At 37.6% G+C, this 15,570-nt stretch overlaps 1 protein-coding gene across 39 annotated transcripts in view; it reads right to left on the bottom strand.

The window, feature by feature from the left end:
* Tcf12 (transcription factor 12) overlaps positions 1-15,570 on the bottom strand; it is a 307,523-nt gene that overhangs the window by 104,102 nt on the left and 187,851 nt on the right. For all 39 annotated transcript variants that reach the window (XM_087560632.1, XM_087560634.1, XM_087560627.1 and 36 more), the window contains 1 exon segment: positions 5,086-5,150. In XM_087560632.1, coding sequence (XP_087416758.1) covers positions 5,086-5,150 — 65 coding nt within the window.

Raw genomic sequence — 15,570 nt, forward strand, 5'->3', positions numbered from 1 at the left:
AATACCACTGCATTCAGAACCTGGATTAAAACCACAGCAGCCTCATAGGATGGTGTCCTGTTTGAGGGAAGTGGGATTTTGGTTAAATTCAATTCATCAGTCTTTCTTTTATGTCTCATGATTTCCACCTCCTTTGTAAGAATTTCTGTGGGGGGCTGGAAGAGATGGTTCTGAGTTCAAGAGTGCTTACTGTTCTTACAGAGGGCCAGTTAATTCCCAGTGGGCCTATCAGGTAGCTTTCAACCACCTATTAACTCCAGCTCTAGAAGAAATCTGGCCCCATGGGTACTGCAGACTTGTGGTGCACTTGCTCGCTCTCTCTCTCTCTCTCTCTCTCTCTCTCTCTCTCTCTCTCTCTCTCTCTAAAAATTTCTATTTTTGTCCAGTAGTATTTATTTGTTGATGGATACATGATAATATTCATGTAAATTCCTCAAAAGTATCATTACTTTAGCATTCAAATTCAAGTTCTAATTCAAACAAGTTTTATATAGTATGAGAAATAAAAGTTCCTCTTTTCCACATTTAGTTACTTCAGTACCTTACACTAAAGAGATTGAATTGCTGGTATCACCCCCATCTATCCAGGGGCCCTTCCTCAGCTTTCTGCTTTGTCCTTTGAGCTGTGTGTCCATATATGTACAAAAACAACACTGCCCGTCTATTATTAGTATTACTTGGAAGTAAACAGTGAAAGGATGGAAGGTCCATCCTTCTTTCCAAAATTGTTTGTTTCTTTTCTGTTGTTTTTTTGAAGACAGGATTTTTTTGTAGCCTGGCTATCCTTAAACAGCCTACTACAGTAGAGGCTGCCTTTGAACTTAAAGAGGTTTGCTGGTCTCTGCCTCCCAGTTGATGGAATTAAATATGCGCATCACCACCACTTGGCTCTTTTGTTTTTGTTTTTTTTTTCTTTTTCTGTTTAAAAAATATTTATTTATCTAATGTATAAGTGCTTTATTTGTATATATGCTTGCATGCCAGAAGAGGGCATCACATCCTGTTATAGATGGTTGTGAGCCACCATGTGTCTGCTGGGAATTGAACTCACTCAAGACCACTGAAGAATAGCCAGTGCCCTCTTAACCACTGAATCATGTCTCCAGCCCCTGTTTTAACTTCTTAATCTTTTGTCTTTAATTTAAAAAAATAGCTATTATTATGTATGCACATAGGAACATGTGAACATACATAGATGTCAAAGAGCAACTTGTAAGAAGTCAGTTCTGTCTACTTTGTGGATTCCAGGGACTAAACTCAGGTTGTCAGGCTGAGCAGCTAATAATGTATTACCCTCTGAATCATTTTACTGCTATCTTCTATCTTTGAAAACAAACTTAAATATTCTTGTCAGTATCTATAAAGTTCATTAAAACTCTGACTGGAATCATATTAAATTTATAGTCTAATTTAGAAAGAAATAAAATGCCAATACTCATCATACTCATGAGCATGCTATATCTCTGCTGAGACTTTTTATTTCTCTCAGTTGTGCTCTTGCATATTTTCATTATTAAAGTCTTATATTCTGTTAAACTCATACCCTGATGTTTCATGAGTTTTACAATTATTTTGCATATGCTTATTATTTGGTTTTGTGCCTATATAGAGTTGGCATGTGAGTGAATGGGGAGGTCAGAGAACAACCTTTCAGAGCTCCCTATCTCTTTTCCATTGCATGGGATTCAGTATGGCTGCTGAACATTTATGGTTTAATGACTTCTCGCTGGTTTACTGCTACTGTCACGTGGTCAGAAACACCCGTTTTGCATTTTCAAACCTTCGTTCTTCATAGACACTGATTTTATAAGTTGGTATAGGATTCTTAGCTCCTGACTAACATATGCCCTTCGAAGAAACTGACATTTTCCAACTCTTGGATATAGAGGTCTGTAAATTCCAATAAGGACAAATTCTTGAGTTAATTTACTTCTATTACAAGATTTTATACTGTTATCCTGTCCATTGGTGAGGAAAAGATCTTCAAATCTCATTTTTTTTTAAATTTTACTTTACATGTATTGGGTGTTTTGCCTGTTTGCCACTTGAGTGCCTGGTGCCCAGAGACCAGAAAAGTATGTTATGCGTGAGTATGTTGTGTATAGGGGCTCAGAACCAAGCCAGATATCTCTGGAAGAGCAGACAGTGCTTTTAAATGGCTGAGCCATCTTCCCAGAACCTAAGAGCTTCACACCTTCATTTACATAATTGATTTCTAACACTATACATTTTTCCTTTACTTATTTTTAAGCTTTCAATAGGTGTACACACATTTGTCATACTTTCCAAATATTCTTAGTCTCAGTACTTTTGAATTCAATGCCTATATATCAACAGCTGAGTTTTTAAAGTGCTTGTTCCTAAAGTTTAATAATAAACTTAGATAAAGCCTTGAATTTCTTGCGTGTTAAAAACTAATAATGCTATCTTTTAAGGCTCTGGAAATTTTATTTAAGCCGTTCAAATAAGTATTTGTATAAGAAGTATCAGAGAAAAACTATCATAATGCTAAAAGAATTTTCACATTGCTAGGCAGTTTAAAAGGTAATGCCTGTCATTAATTTAATAAAAATGGCCCAATTAGCCTCTGTGCTGGATCAATTAAAAATTCAATTGCACAATAATCTATCAGTACTTCCAGTAAAACTACTATACCCCTTTCCATTTAATGGCCCATCAGTTCTGTGATTGAAGGTAATATGAGAATACTCATTTAGTAATGTAGTATTACATCATCTTTACATGAAATAAGGCCCATCAGGCATTATTAAATTAGCCAGAATCTTACAGAATGTCAGCAACATTTTATATACATTAACATCAGAGTTAATGTTCCTTGGGGTATGCTGTTGAAGAAAAACTGTAAAGGTGGCATTTGGATAAACTTTTGTAGTCACTATTTATCTTCCTTTGTATTTTTGTCAGTTGTGAATATTTATGACACAGCAGCAATTGGCTAAGCATAGTTTTTACTCTTATCCATTAATGCGTACATTATTTGGAGTATAAGTTTTACTTTAAATGATAATTAATATGCTTTTCTCTTTGTTCATCATCAACATCGTGAGCAATCTTATAAGATAGTCTTGTAAGATAGGGTTAGTGTAAGAAAGGGTCACGGAGTCTCAGAACGTGGTGCCTTTCCTGCTTCCGTCTCTGGAGAGCCAACAGTACAGGAAGTACCATGCCTGACAACATGTTAACTTTTATAATTTCAGTTTCCCAAGCTTATGCTCAGGACTGTGTTATCTACCATAATTTCTCCAATAGCTGCAGCACTGAAAGGGCAAGGGGACAGTAATAAACAGCAGAACCATTGTTCTTTTCATAGCAATGAATCCCGTTTACTGGTGTCTTCACCAATGCTGTCTGTCCTAGCTCTCACATAAGCTTCTCACTGCTTTGTTATGCTATGGAGTTCCTCTCTGGGGTCAGAGTTTGTGCTGTCAATTTTTTAGAAACATGTGATTATCACACGTGCATCTTAAGTCTTGTGTTTTGTTGTTATACCCTCTGTAAGTTTGCTGTTCTCTTTGCATGGGACTTCTTGGTCTCTACAATGTTTGTGAACAGCTGTCAAACATTCTCTTTAATACCCCTGCAAATTCCAGGCTCCTAGGATGTAAGCTCTTAGTTCTCTCTTCAACCAAAGTCATTAAAAGTGAATGACACTGGAGCATAAACTAAGAATGTAAGAGGCTCTTACTGACGCAGTCATACCATAGATAAAAACTTCAAACATCAGCTTAGGTATACTACTTGTTGTATACAAAACCATGAAAACAACACTTGCTTCCTAGTCTGCATGATGAGTTGCTGAAAAGATTCACTGTGAGAATTTTTAAACACAGCAGATCTTAGCAATATCAGAATAAAAGCTTCCTCTTTTATCAAGTTGGGAACTTTAATCTTTTCTCTCAAAGAAAGCATTTTAGGGTTTCTTTTGGCACATCCCAAGTGGCAGCTTTAATACTCTTACATGTTGGGACACTACTGGCTAAATTAAGGGTTTTTTGAACACAATCACTATGCTACAATAGTCAATTTGAGAACCAACACTATGTGATTAATGGGGAGGAAAATATAGGGCAGATTAATACATTATATAAAGGAGTGACTCACATTCTAGATGGTTCATCACACGACTCAGAATGTCATGCAATTTAAAACTGACCAATAGTTCAATTCTGAAATTTTCCATTTCATATTTTCAAAACAAAGTTGACTGTGGGTAATTGAAACCAGAGACAAGGGGTTTTATTTATTTATTTCAAAGATATGGTCTTACTTTGTAGCCTATGTTGGCCTCAAACTCAGCAATTCTCAAGCCTCTCAGCCTCTTAGATTCTGGGATTTTAGGTGTGAGGCCACCATGTCTAACTCACGGGGCTGCTGTTGCATTTAATAAATCATTTATTGTGACTATAACTGTTGGCTGTATTAGCTAGTAAATATTATCATAGAACATTATTACTAATATGACAGTTAATATGACTCAAGATAATCGTGGCTTAAACTAGACCAAGTTGCAAAAAGATTGCCTTTCTGTTTTTCTGGTTTTATTTGAGGGGTGGGGCTAAATTAGGAATTCCATGAGAAAACAGTAAAAAAGATGACCACTAGCAAAAGCACACCAGGTGAAAAACTTAAAGTCCCCAGTACAAAGCCAGTGGAGGCCTGAAATACTTGGTGAGCAATATCATAAATGAAAGCACTTCTCATGACAACAACACAGCCACCAGTACAACGCTACATGTGTTAATCACACACTCTTCACTGCATGTATCAACAATTTGCCTTTCTTATGGGAAAATGTGAGAACTTATTTCCAGGAGTAAGATGCATTTAGAAAGCATAAAAACTTGATCTACTTTGTCTCCAATTAAATGGAAGTTAAGAAAATCTCAGTTGAAGAAAACCATTTCAAGATGTGACAATGAAAAACGAAGATATGTTGAGCTGCTAAAAACAAAACAACTCTATGACATGAAGTAACAAAATTATATGAATGCATAATGGTAAAATCATGTAGATAAACTTCCATCTTCTCTATAATTACATATATGTATGCTTCACTAAACTTACCTGACAGCCTGATAATCCAGAGTCTCTGCTGTACAGGGAAAATGAGCCTCTCTCTGAGGTTTTCCCTATAAAACCAAGAAAACAACTTTGTATAAAAAACTTCATTCAATTCAGCTTAAAAACCATTCTAGTCTGAGTAAATACTTGACCATAAATGACCATAAATGTGCCATCACCAAAAACTCTATCAAAAGAATAAAGAACTGACACCTCAGGAGTGAGCAGCATAACTCAGAGGACATTCACACATGTTTACTTCAACAGGGACATCGCTCTATCTCTCAGAAATGCAAACAGTAGAGACAGAGATGACTGAATAACGACGCATGAGGTTCTATTATAAAGGTGCTGTCTGTGAGTCTCATGTATAGTTGGTGAATGAATGTATGTTCATGCACTCAAACAATACACATAACTATTTGATTACTCTGAAAAAGATGGGATGATATGATATATACCATTTGAAATCTGCATTTTCATACGATGTTAAATTTTTGAGATAAACTAATTGGGTGATTTTTTATTGCTGACTCCTTATAAACATAAAAGCACAGTTTATCTACCTCCCTGCTGAAAATTTTCCAATTTTGTGGGTCATGAAAAACTGCTCTTGCATGTCATAATATGTAGCGTCTTCCAGGTTGTTCACATAGAAATGGCTGGCTACCGGTCAGTTTCAAAGGCAATCCTTACTCCTTGCTGCATCCTCTGATAGTATGCACTTTCCTTCAGAATTTCTTTTGGGATACAGACTGTTCCAAAGACAGCCGGGCAAGCATAGGGGCAAGCATAGGGGCAAGCATAGGGGCAAGCATAGGGGCAAGCATAGGGGCAAGCATAGGGGCAGCACTAACAGATCCTGGGCACAATGAGCATCTCATACCACCCACAACTTTTTAAGTATATTTGTGTACATCACATGGTGTAAGTGTGTATATGTGCTGTGCTTATGGTATACGTGTGTGTGTGTGTGTGTGAGAGAGAGAGAGAGAGAGAGAGAGAGAGAGAGAGAGAGACAGACAGACAGAGAGAGAGAGACAGAGAGAGAGAGAACTTATCTGTCTTTGTGAGTGTGCAAATGTCAATGCCAGGTATCTTCTGCTCTTCAGTTTACTTTTCTGAGAGTTGCTCACTGAACAAGGATCTTTCTGATTTAGATAGGCTGGCTGGCTGAAAAGACACTGAGACCCCACTGTCTCCTCCCACAGCCCTACTGGGATTACAGGCATTGCCCAGTTTTTCTGTGGATGCTGAGAAAGAACACATAGACATCTTAACCACTAAGCCATCCTTTCAGCCACTGTGTTAATTTTTAGTAGAGCATTCATACTTTTTTCTTTAAAACATCTATTTATTTTTATTTTACGTAAATGTATGACATTTTGCCTATATGTATGCCTGTGTACTACATTAATAATTAGTACTCCCAGAGGCCAGAAGAGGGCATTGGATTCATAGGAACTGATATTAACTGACAGTTTTGAGACTCCATATGGTTGCTGGGTATCAAACCTGAGTCCTTTGGAAAGGCAGCCTGTGATCTTAATCTCTGGTCCATCTCTCCAGTACCTACTCATTTGTTTTTAATAATTTATGTATATTCAGTAAAATAAACTTAAAACATAATAACTAAATACTTTTAACTAAATAGCTCATCACAATGACATACTGCTTATGACTTCAGCAAAGATAACGCAAGTTGTCGAAGATATAAAAAATGGAATAAAAACAATGCCAAGATTTTTTTTTCCATTTCAAGATAAAACATCACCATGTAACTTTACCTTTTTTTAAAAGATTTATTTATGTATGTGGGTACACTGTCACTATCTTCAGACACACCAGAAGACAGCATCAGATCCCATTACAGATGGTTGCGAGCCACCATGTGGTTGTGGGAATTGAACTCAGGACCTCTGGAAGAGCAGTCAATGCTCTTAATCACTGAGCCATCTCTCCGGCCCATGTAACTTTACCTTGATGAGAATTTAGCCAAATGATTTAAAGATTATGTGAACTTTAATTACATGTTACTGAATTAACATCATGTGGCTGAATAAAAATATAAGATGGATAATCTGCTAATTTAAAAAGTTTACACAGGTCAGATGTACAAGTACTCAAAGTATAGTATCAACTTCATGGCTGAAACACTAAGTCCTTCCTCTCTGAAAAATTCCTATCCTCAAACATTAGTAATCAGTGGACAGAGTTGATGCAATCATTAACAACACATACTACATATTACAAGTCATAAATACAATTAGTTATTAAAAACAGGCTCTGAAATTCTTCAAAGTTAAACCAACAATCTAAAACATATTGTACTCAGACTCAAAATGTACTAGTAAGAACTTAAACAAGTTAAGGCAGAAAGAAAAGGGAACAAAAGAACATGTGGATATCAGCCTGAACATGAACAAAGTCCTTTGGAACCTTAATGATTGTGATAATTTAGAAAATGTAGAACTGGGCCCAGTGAGATGGTTTGGCAGGTAGGTAAGGGTTTGATGCTCACAACCCATGTCAAAGAGACAGAGGGAACCAAGCACGGTATGTTGTCCTCTGACTCCACATTTGCAATCATAGCATATGTGTATCCATTCCAATAATAATAATAATAATAATAATAATAATAATAATAATAATAATAAATATTCAAGAGTATAAGTTTTAGACCTTTGTGTGTAAATATTCCTAAATAACTTTCCTTTCACAGGTATATTCAAGTCAGGGGGGGGATAAGAGCATTATACATTACAAGCCTTGATAAAGTAAATAGATACTTACTATAAAATAGTATTTATTCAAATAAGATTTTTTTTGTTTGTTTTTTTTCAAATAAGATTTTGAAATAGGAGTATGTTTTCTTTTTACCATGTGAAATTAGTTATTTCCCAAGAAGTACAGTGTGGAGCTGGTTGTAGTGGTGCATACTCTAATCCCAGTTCTCAGGAGGCAGAGGCAGGTGGATCACTGGCAGTAGTGTGGCACAGCTCTATTGCAAATACTCTGGACAGAGGAGCCTGAATTTATACTGTAGTTTCTGGTCTTGTTGCTAGGGCAAATTGCTGATTCAAACACCATCAGGGAGGAAGTTTCTGGTGACGCATATGGCAGGGAAGGCAAAGGAGCTGCGGGATGCTCTGTCAGAAGTGGTTCAAGTGTAAGGCATCAATCAGTGTCTTAATTCCTGGCAGATCCAGAAGTTGAAGCCAAATTGGGTGGTGTATCCTTCAAGTTCTTGCCCCCGGTAGCTTCTACTCCGGGGTAGCTCTACTTCCCAACAGTTCCTCAGCATCCCAAAACAGTACCACTGTCTGAGGGAGAAGTAGCTGAACATAGGAACCTGGAGAAGACACTTTTCCTTGAAAACATATTAGATGAATTCCTCCAAACAATTATGAGCTAGTGGGATTATGAGATTCTTAATGCTAATTTGTAGAACATGCTCCACTGTGGTTAAAGTCCTACCAAGTACTGCTGCCTTTGGATATAGCTTATAGTCTCATACACAACTTTTCTTTTTTTAAAACACCCCACAAGTTAAATAGAGCCTTAATTTACACACAGAAAACGGCAATCATTTTTACTTTCACTGTTCAGCTGTGGTTGGAAGCAGTTCTGTAGGTTGGCAGGTACTGAAGGGGCTGGGCACCATGGAGAGTGGGGGCTTCAAATGAGGTGTGAGAGTGGCCTGAGAGGACATAGGGGCACCTGGAGCTGCAGACTCCACTCCCACCAGAACCTGGAGATGAAATTTAGAGGCGGCACTCTGGAGGACATAGTTTGAGAACAATACAGCCATTTGCGCAAGTGACAGTTCAACAGATGTGGTCTTGTAAATTAAGGCTGTACTCTTGCCCAACACAAAGTTCTAGAATCTTCAACCAGGTTTCATTTAGATACTAATGTTATCCCACCCTGTAAGAACAAGTGGTCTTAAAGATAAAAGGAAAATTCAGTGCCTATGGTAAGTCAATCAAATACTCAAGTAAAATGCAAGAGTAGAACTAGACAAGGACTATGCCGCAGGTACTAGGGATTCTGATGTGCTAAGAACCAAATATTCAGGGATTCCCAGTTCTTATGGCATAGAAAGTTGAACTTGGCTTTTTTTTTTTTACTTTCTTATTTTTTTAAATAAAATAATCACAAGACTTATCCAACATTTAAGAGAAACAAAGTGATAAAGGAATAATGATTTTAGAGGCTATCTATCTAGCCCAAATGTCTCATCAAAAGAGGACCATTGGTAATTTTCTATTCTCTATCTTCCAAATCATAAGAACACTGTTAAATAAAAGTGCAGCAAGCAACACATCTGAAATCCAGATCAAAATTTGGATATCCGGCTATAAGAGACCTAGATGGAGTATGGGATCTGTGCTTACTACTTACAGACCTATGATATAACTTGGGGTCAGAGGTAGGGCTGGTTTCCTAGAAGAGAGCCGTCAACAGAGGATAGAAATAAAGACATATATATTAGCTTGTTATGAGGAAAAAAGCACTGAAAATAGAATTTCCACTGGTAAAATAAGGCACCTTGTCCAGAAAAATATAAAGGTTTCAGTTGAGCTTATTATCAGGCCAAGTAAAAGGATTAGCTCACTCGTGAACATATTTCTTAATGCAGTGGACATTTATTAGAAACTAAATACTACTGCAGAGACAACTAAATTCAAGAGTATCTATTTGTCTTATATTGTCATCTACTTCTTGACAAGAGTTTTCATATACTCCAGATCAAGACAATATATAATTGTTAGCTTTGTATTACATAAGGATCTATCAAAGACAAGCTATAGACAGGAAAGGTTTATTCATTCAAGCTTGTGGTCTGAAGTTCAAAGGCGTGGTCTCCACCTCAGTTCAGTACTGCTGAGTTCTCACAACCAATCTAAGGCATGCTACATTACAGAGAGGGAGGGAGACAGGGAGAGCCATGAATCCTGACCCCACCCCCCCTTAAAGGCTCCATAGCACTTCTCAGTGCGTTCTTTTGTAAAGCAGCCTTCTACTTCTCAACTCTACTCTCAATATCTCAGGACTACTGTGGGCTTGGCGGTAGGAACTAGCACGTGCTGCCTAGCTACTTTGGAGCCAAGAATATGACAGCTGCTTTACGTATACTGCAAAGCATCACTATTTCCTACTAGTAATCTTGATACCAAGAGGTGATCAAAGCAGCTGACAGTAGTGTGAGGCAGGTCAGAGAACTTTCCACCTGTACATCTCCATCTTAGGGCTGGAAAGAGCCAGCAACAACAGGCTGCCCTGCTTATACTTCTGCAAGTCCGGGATCCTTGAAATTTTCTAGCCAATTAATTACTAATTACAGTAACTATTCCAGAAACAATTCCTGAGCACAGACATAAACCAGAAAGTTTCCTTGTTTGTATTGTAAAAGCCAGTTATGATTTCTCTTCATTTTTGTCAGTTGTACTAATTTGCAACCATAAATTTAAATTCACCACTACATAAATCCTTCCATGTCCTACTAACAGTTAAAAGTTAAATACAAACACACAAACTCAGAGACACACACATACAAACACACAAAACTCAGTATAAACCTAGATACTCAACTAGAAAAAAAAAAGAATATAAGCATTCAAAAAATTATTTCTATCAACATTACTATAATCAAGCTTAAAGTATCTTAAAGCAAAAATCATGTATTTTTCCTATATTTGCTTTTCAGAGGAACAATATAAAGTCCTGACAGTCAAATTCAAACATTTGGAGACAAATCTAAATTGACGACATTCTTCTGCACAAAGCACCCCTTTCTCATTGGGTACACATAAAAGTCATTTACTTAAGGGCAGACAGGCTGCTCCTCCACTCCTATGGGTGAAATCTATTACGAATTCCATGTAATATGACTCTTATTAACCATCTGAAGAAATATAAGGTGCTGTCTTACAAAATGAGCAACTGTACATTGCAACTGGGTATAACAGAGTATGACCCGAGGCCATCAAAACAAAGCAGAACACTCTTTTGGCAGTACTAGAGAGTCTATTGCTATCAGTGAGCCATACAACTACCAGGACTTGGGAATCTCATTATTAAATCAGTCTCTTGATTCTTGCTTCTCTTTTAAGGCAACTAGGCAAGATACAAGTCATTTACCATTAATGCCTTCATTTATCCTGTTAGGAAAATCAACTAGGTAACATGAACTTCACATAGGCCTGCTCAGTTTAATTAACATTTATAAAGTACTTGGAAATTCTTGTCTGAAAGACATAAAGCCAACACTATCTACCATCATAGATCTCATTTGGGTAGCAACTTGCTCAAACTTCTAGAAAAGGGGGCTTTTACTCTAAACAGTTTCTTTACAAAGATGAGAGCGTGTTGCCTGTATATGGAATGTTTTCTAGCTGGGCTGCCTTATCTGGCCTCAATGGGGAGAGGCTAAGTGCTTAGCCTCTCAGAGACTCAAAATGCCAGGGGTAGGGAGATATCACCCCTGAGGGGGGGTACCCACTCAGAGGAGAAGAGAGGGATGGAGGAAGGATTGTGGGAGGAGGTAACTGGAAGGGGGGCAGTGAACAAGATGTAAAGTGAATAATTAAAAATAAACATTTTTTCTGTCTGTAATTATTTTTTCTTTTTATTTTTTACTGGATATTTTCTTTATCTACATTTCAAATATTATCCCCCTTCCCAGTTTCCCCTCCACAAACCCCTTATCTCACCCCCTACACCCTGCCTCCATGATAGTGCTCTCCTCCACCCCTCCCCCGCATTTTTCCTCTATACTAGGGCATTGAGCCTTCACAGGACCAAGGGCCTCTCTTCCCATTGATGCCCAAAAAAACTCTGCTACATATGCAGTTGGTGACATGGGTAGCTGCATGTGTACTCTCTGGTTGGTGGTTTAGTCCCTGGCAGCTCTGGAGTGTCTGGTTAGTTTCTATGGGGTAGCAAATCACTCCAGCTACCTCAGTCCTTTCTCTACCTACTCCACTGGGGACCCCTTTCTCAGTCAAATGGTTGGCTGTGAGCATCTGCCTCTGTATTTGTCAGGCTCTGGCAGAGCCTCTCAGGAGACAGCTAAATCAGGTTTCTGTCAGCATGCACCTCTTGGCATTCCCAATGGTGACTGGGTTTGGTAACTGCATGTATAGCAGTCTCTGGATGTCCTTTCCTTCAGTCTCTGCTCCACACTTTGTCTCCATATTTCCTCCTGTAAGTATTTTGTTCCCCCTTCTAAGAAGAACTGAAGCAGTCATATTTTTGGTCTTTCTTCTTCTTGAGCTTCATGTGGTCTGTGGATTGTATCTTGGGTAACCTGAGCTTTTGGGCTAATATCCACTTATTAGTGAGTGCATACCATGTGTGTTCTTTTGTGCCTGGATTACCTTACTTAAGATGATATTTTCTTGTTCTATCCATTTGCCTATGAATTTCATGAAGTAATTGATTTTAATAGCTGAGTAGTACTCCATTGTGTAGATGTACCACATTTTCTGTATCCATTCCTCTGTTGAAGGGCATCTAGGTTCTTTCCAGCTTCTGGCTATCATAAATAAGGCTGGTATGACATAGTGGAGCATGCGACTCTGTTATATGTTGGAACATCTTTTGGGTGTTATGTCCAGGAGAGGTATAGCTGGGTCCTTAGGTAGTACTATGTCCAATTTTCTGAAAAAGTCTACCAGACTGATTTCCAGAGTGGTTGTACCAGCTTGCAATGGAGGAGTGTTCCTCTTTCTCCACATCCTCACCAGCATCTGTTGTCACCTGAGTTTTTGATCTTAGCCATTCTGACTGGTGTGAGGTGGAATCTCAGGGTTGTTTTAATTTGCATTTCCCTGATGACTAAGGATGTTGAACATTTATTTAGGTGCCTCTCAGCCATTCCATGTTCCTCAGCTGAGAATTCTTTGTTTAGCTCTGTACCCCATTTTTCTAGGGTTATTTCATTCTCTGACTGCTTCTAGATTCTTTAGAAGTTATGGAACTGTTTAGATGGTTTATCTGATCATGATTTAACTTTGAATACCTGGTATCTGTTTAGAATATTGTCCATTTCATCCAGATTTTCTAGTTTTGTTGAGAATAGGTTTCTGTAGTAGGATCTGATAATTTTTTTTTTTTTAAATTTCCTCGGTTTCTGTTGTTATGTCTTCCTTTTTATTTCTGATTTTGTTAATCTGGATACTCTCTCTGTGCCCTCTGATTAGTCTGGTTAAAGGTTTATCTATCTTGTTCATTTGTCTCAAAGAGCCAGGTCCTGGTTTTGTTGATTCTTTGTATGGTTCTTTTTGTTTCTACTTGGTTGATTTCAGCCCTGAGTTTGATTATTTCCTGCCATCTACTCCACTTGGATGTATTTGCTTCTTTTTGTTCTAGTGTTTTTAGGTGTGTTGTCGAGTGGCTAGTGTATGCTCTCTCCAGTTTCTTTCTGGAGGCACTCAGAGCTATGAGTTTTCCTCTTAGCACAGCTTTCATTGTGTCCCATAAGTTTGGGTATGTTGTGCCTTCATTTTCATTAAGTTCTAAAAAGTTTTTAATTTCTTTATTTTTTCTTTGACCAAGTTATCGTTGAGTAGAGCGTTGTTCAGCTTCCACGTGTATGAGGGCTTTCTGGTTTTTTGTTTTGTTTTGTTTTGTTTTGGGTCGTTGTTGTTGTTATTATTGAAGACCAGCCCTAGTCCGTTTTTGTTAAAAAAAAAAAAAAGAAGGCTTTCAAATAAATGTTTACCTATTTCTTCACAACAATTTGTTTTAAGCGTAATTGGCTAGCATCTGTGCTAGGCACACTACCCACTATACTGAAGATAAGCACCCAGTGCTAATAGCACAGATGCTGGATTCTCTGTGTCCTCCTTTTGTTCATTCCATGTCAAATCACTCACACAGTTACTATAGAGGAGGCCTCAGCAAAGGAAAGGCCACCAAGCCAAATTTGAGTTCAGATAAAGAAGAGTGATTTAAAAAGTCCCAGGTATTGTTACTGTTCTAACCAGTCGATAGATTACAAACAGCTTCTTAGGCAAGAATTCCACAGGACCTCCAAGACGGGCTAAGTTCCTTAGATATGGCTTCTTGTGACTTTTAAGCCTAAAATGAAGTCAGCCAAGATGCAAACACTCCCCAACCTAACTATTATCCATGATCTCTCTTCTCCAATTAGAGTATACAGCAGTTTATACAAGACAGTTTGCCTTTAGTCAGAGAGAAAGGTTAAGTTTTAGACAATAAGAAATAATCATTAGCTATCAATTTTTGTTATTTATTAAAATTATGGACTGCCTTATGTTCCAACGTCTCATGTATAAAACATAAAAAGATGTACATTATAAGTGCAACAAAACTTCAGCTTCACTTCTCTACAGTGTTTCAGTGTTATGTGCTGTCTGTCTTCCCTCTACAATGAAGCTATCTCCCTAACTGTATTATACTATCTGTAATCTCTAAGTTATCTTAGAAACACTGTGCTCAATTATCTGCTGCTCCTGGGGCACTGCACTGTCCCTTTAGTAGAACTTGTGTGTGCTTTCCCAATTCATATCTCTGCACTTGTTCAACTACATGTCTAAATTTGTAGAAAAGATAGTTTCACTTTTATAGCAACCCAACAGAACAGAGAATTAAGAATTTGTCATTTGGCTACATTTCAAAAGATAATGTCATAATGTCTAATTTGTTGATAATAAAATATTTATATCTTAAAGTATTTTAATTAGTGGCTTTCAAGTGACAAATGATTTAAAAAGTCAAAGTTCCACAGCATCTTACCCATATCCACAGGGAGGGCTGGAGAGATGGCTCAGTGGTTAAGAGCACCGACCTGCTCTTCCAGAGGTCCTGAGTTCAATTCCCAGCAACCACATGGTGGCTCACAACCACCCCTCTTCTGGTGTGTCTGAAGACAGCTACAGTGTATTCATATAAATAAAATAAATCTTTAAAAAAAAAGAAACCATATAAAAGAAAATATGGGGAAAGAAATAAGTATGAGGTAGCACAATGGCCAAGCTCTTAAGGCTAGGCTGGCAACCCAATGCTAAAAAAAGAAATACAAAGTCAACTAATAGTTCATCAACAAATAACTTGACTACCGGCTGAAAAAAGGAGCAGATAGATGCTCAAATGCAATTACTTTTGGCACCTTGTTTCCTTTCTGATATTAGCATATTTTAGTAACCACACACTTACATAACCTCCTCCTCCTCATAGACTGACTCTGTTCCTATCAAATCATTATCAATGATGCTCTCAGAAATGTCTTGTATTATAATTATCAGAATATTTAGTCACTATTGCTTGTTCAATAAAATTCTCAAATTTTCTGTATTTAGGCTCTTTAATTTAGACCATGATCTCACCAGGCAAGGTCAGGATGGATGTTTGGTTTTCATGGCACACGAGAATAAGAAGGTAGATGGCAGTTGTTCCAAGAACAATAGTCTTGAACTCTAGACTTTTATCTGAGTAGCAGGGACAGATTCTATTCTAAGA

Source organism: Rattus norvegicus, chromosome 8, assembly GCF_021556685.1.
Source record: "Rattus norvegicus strain SHRSP/BbbUtx chromosome 8, alternate assembly SHRSP_T2T, whole genome shotgun sequence".
Classification (NCBI taxonomy): domain Eukaryota; kingdom Metazoa; phylum Chordata; class Mammalia; order Rodentia; family Muridae; genus Rattus; species Rattus norvegicus.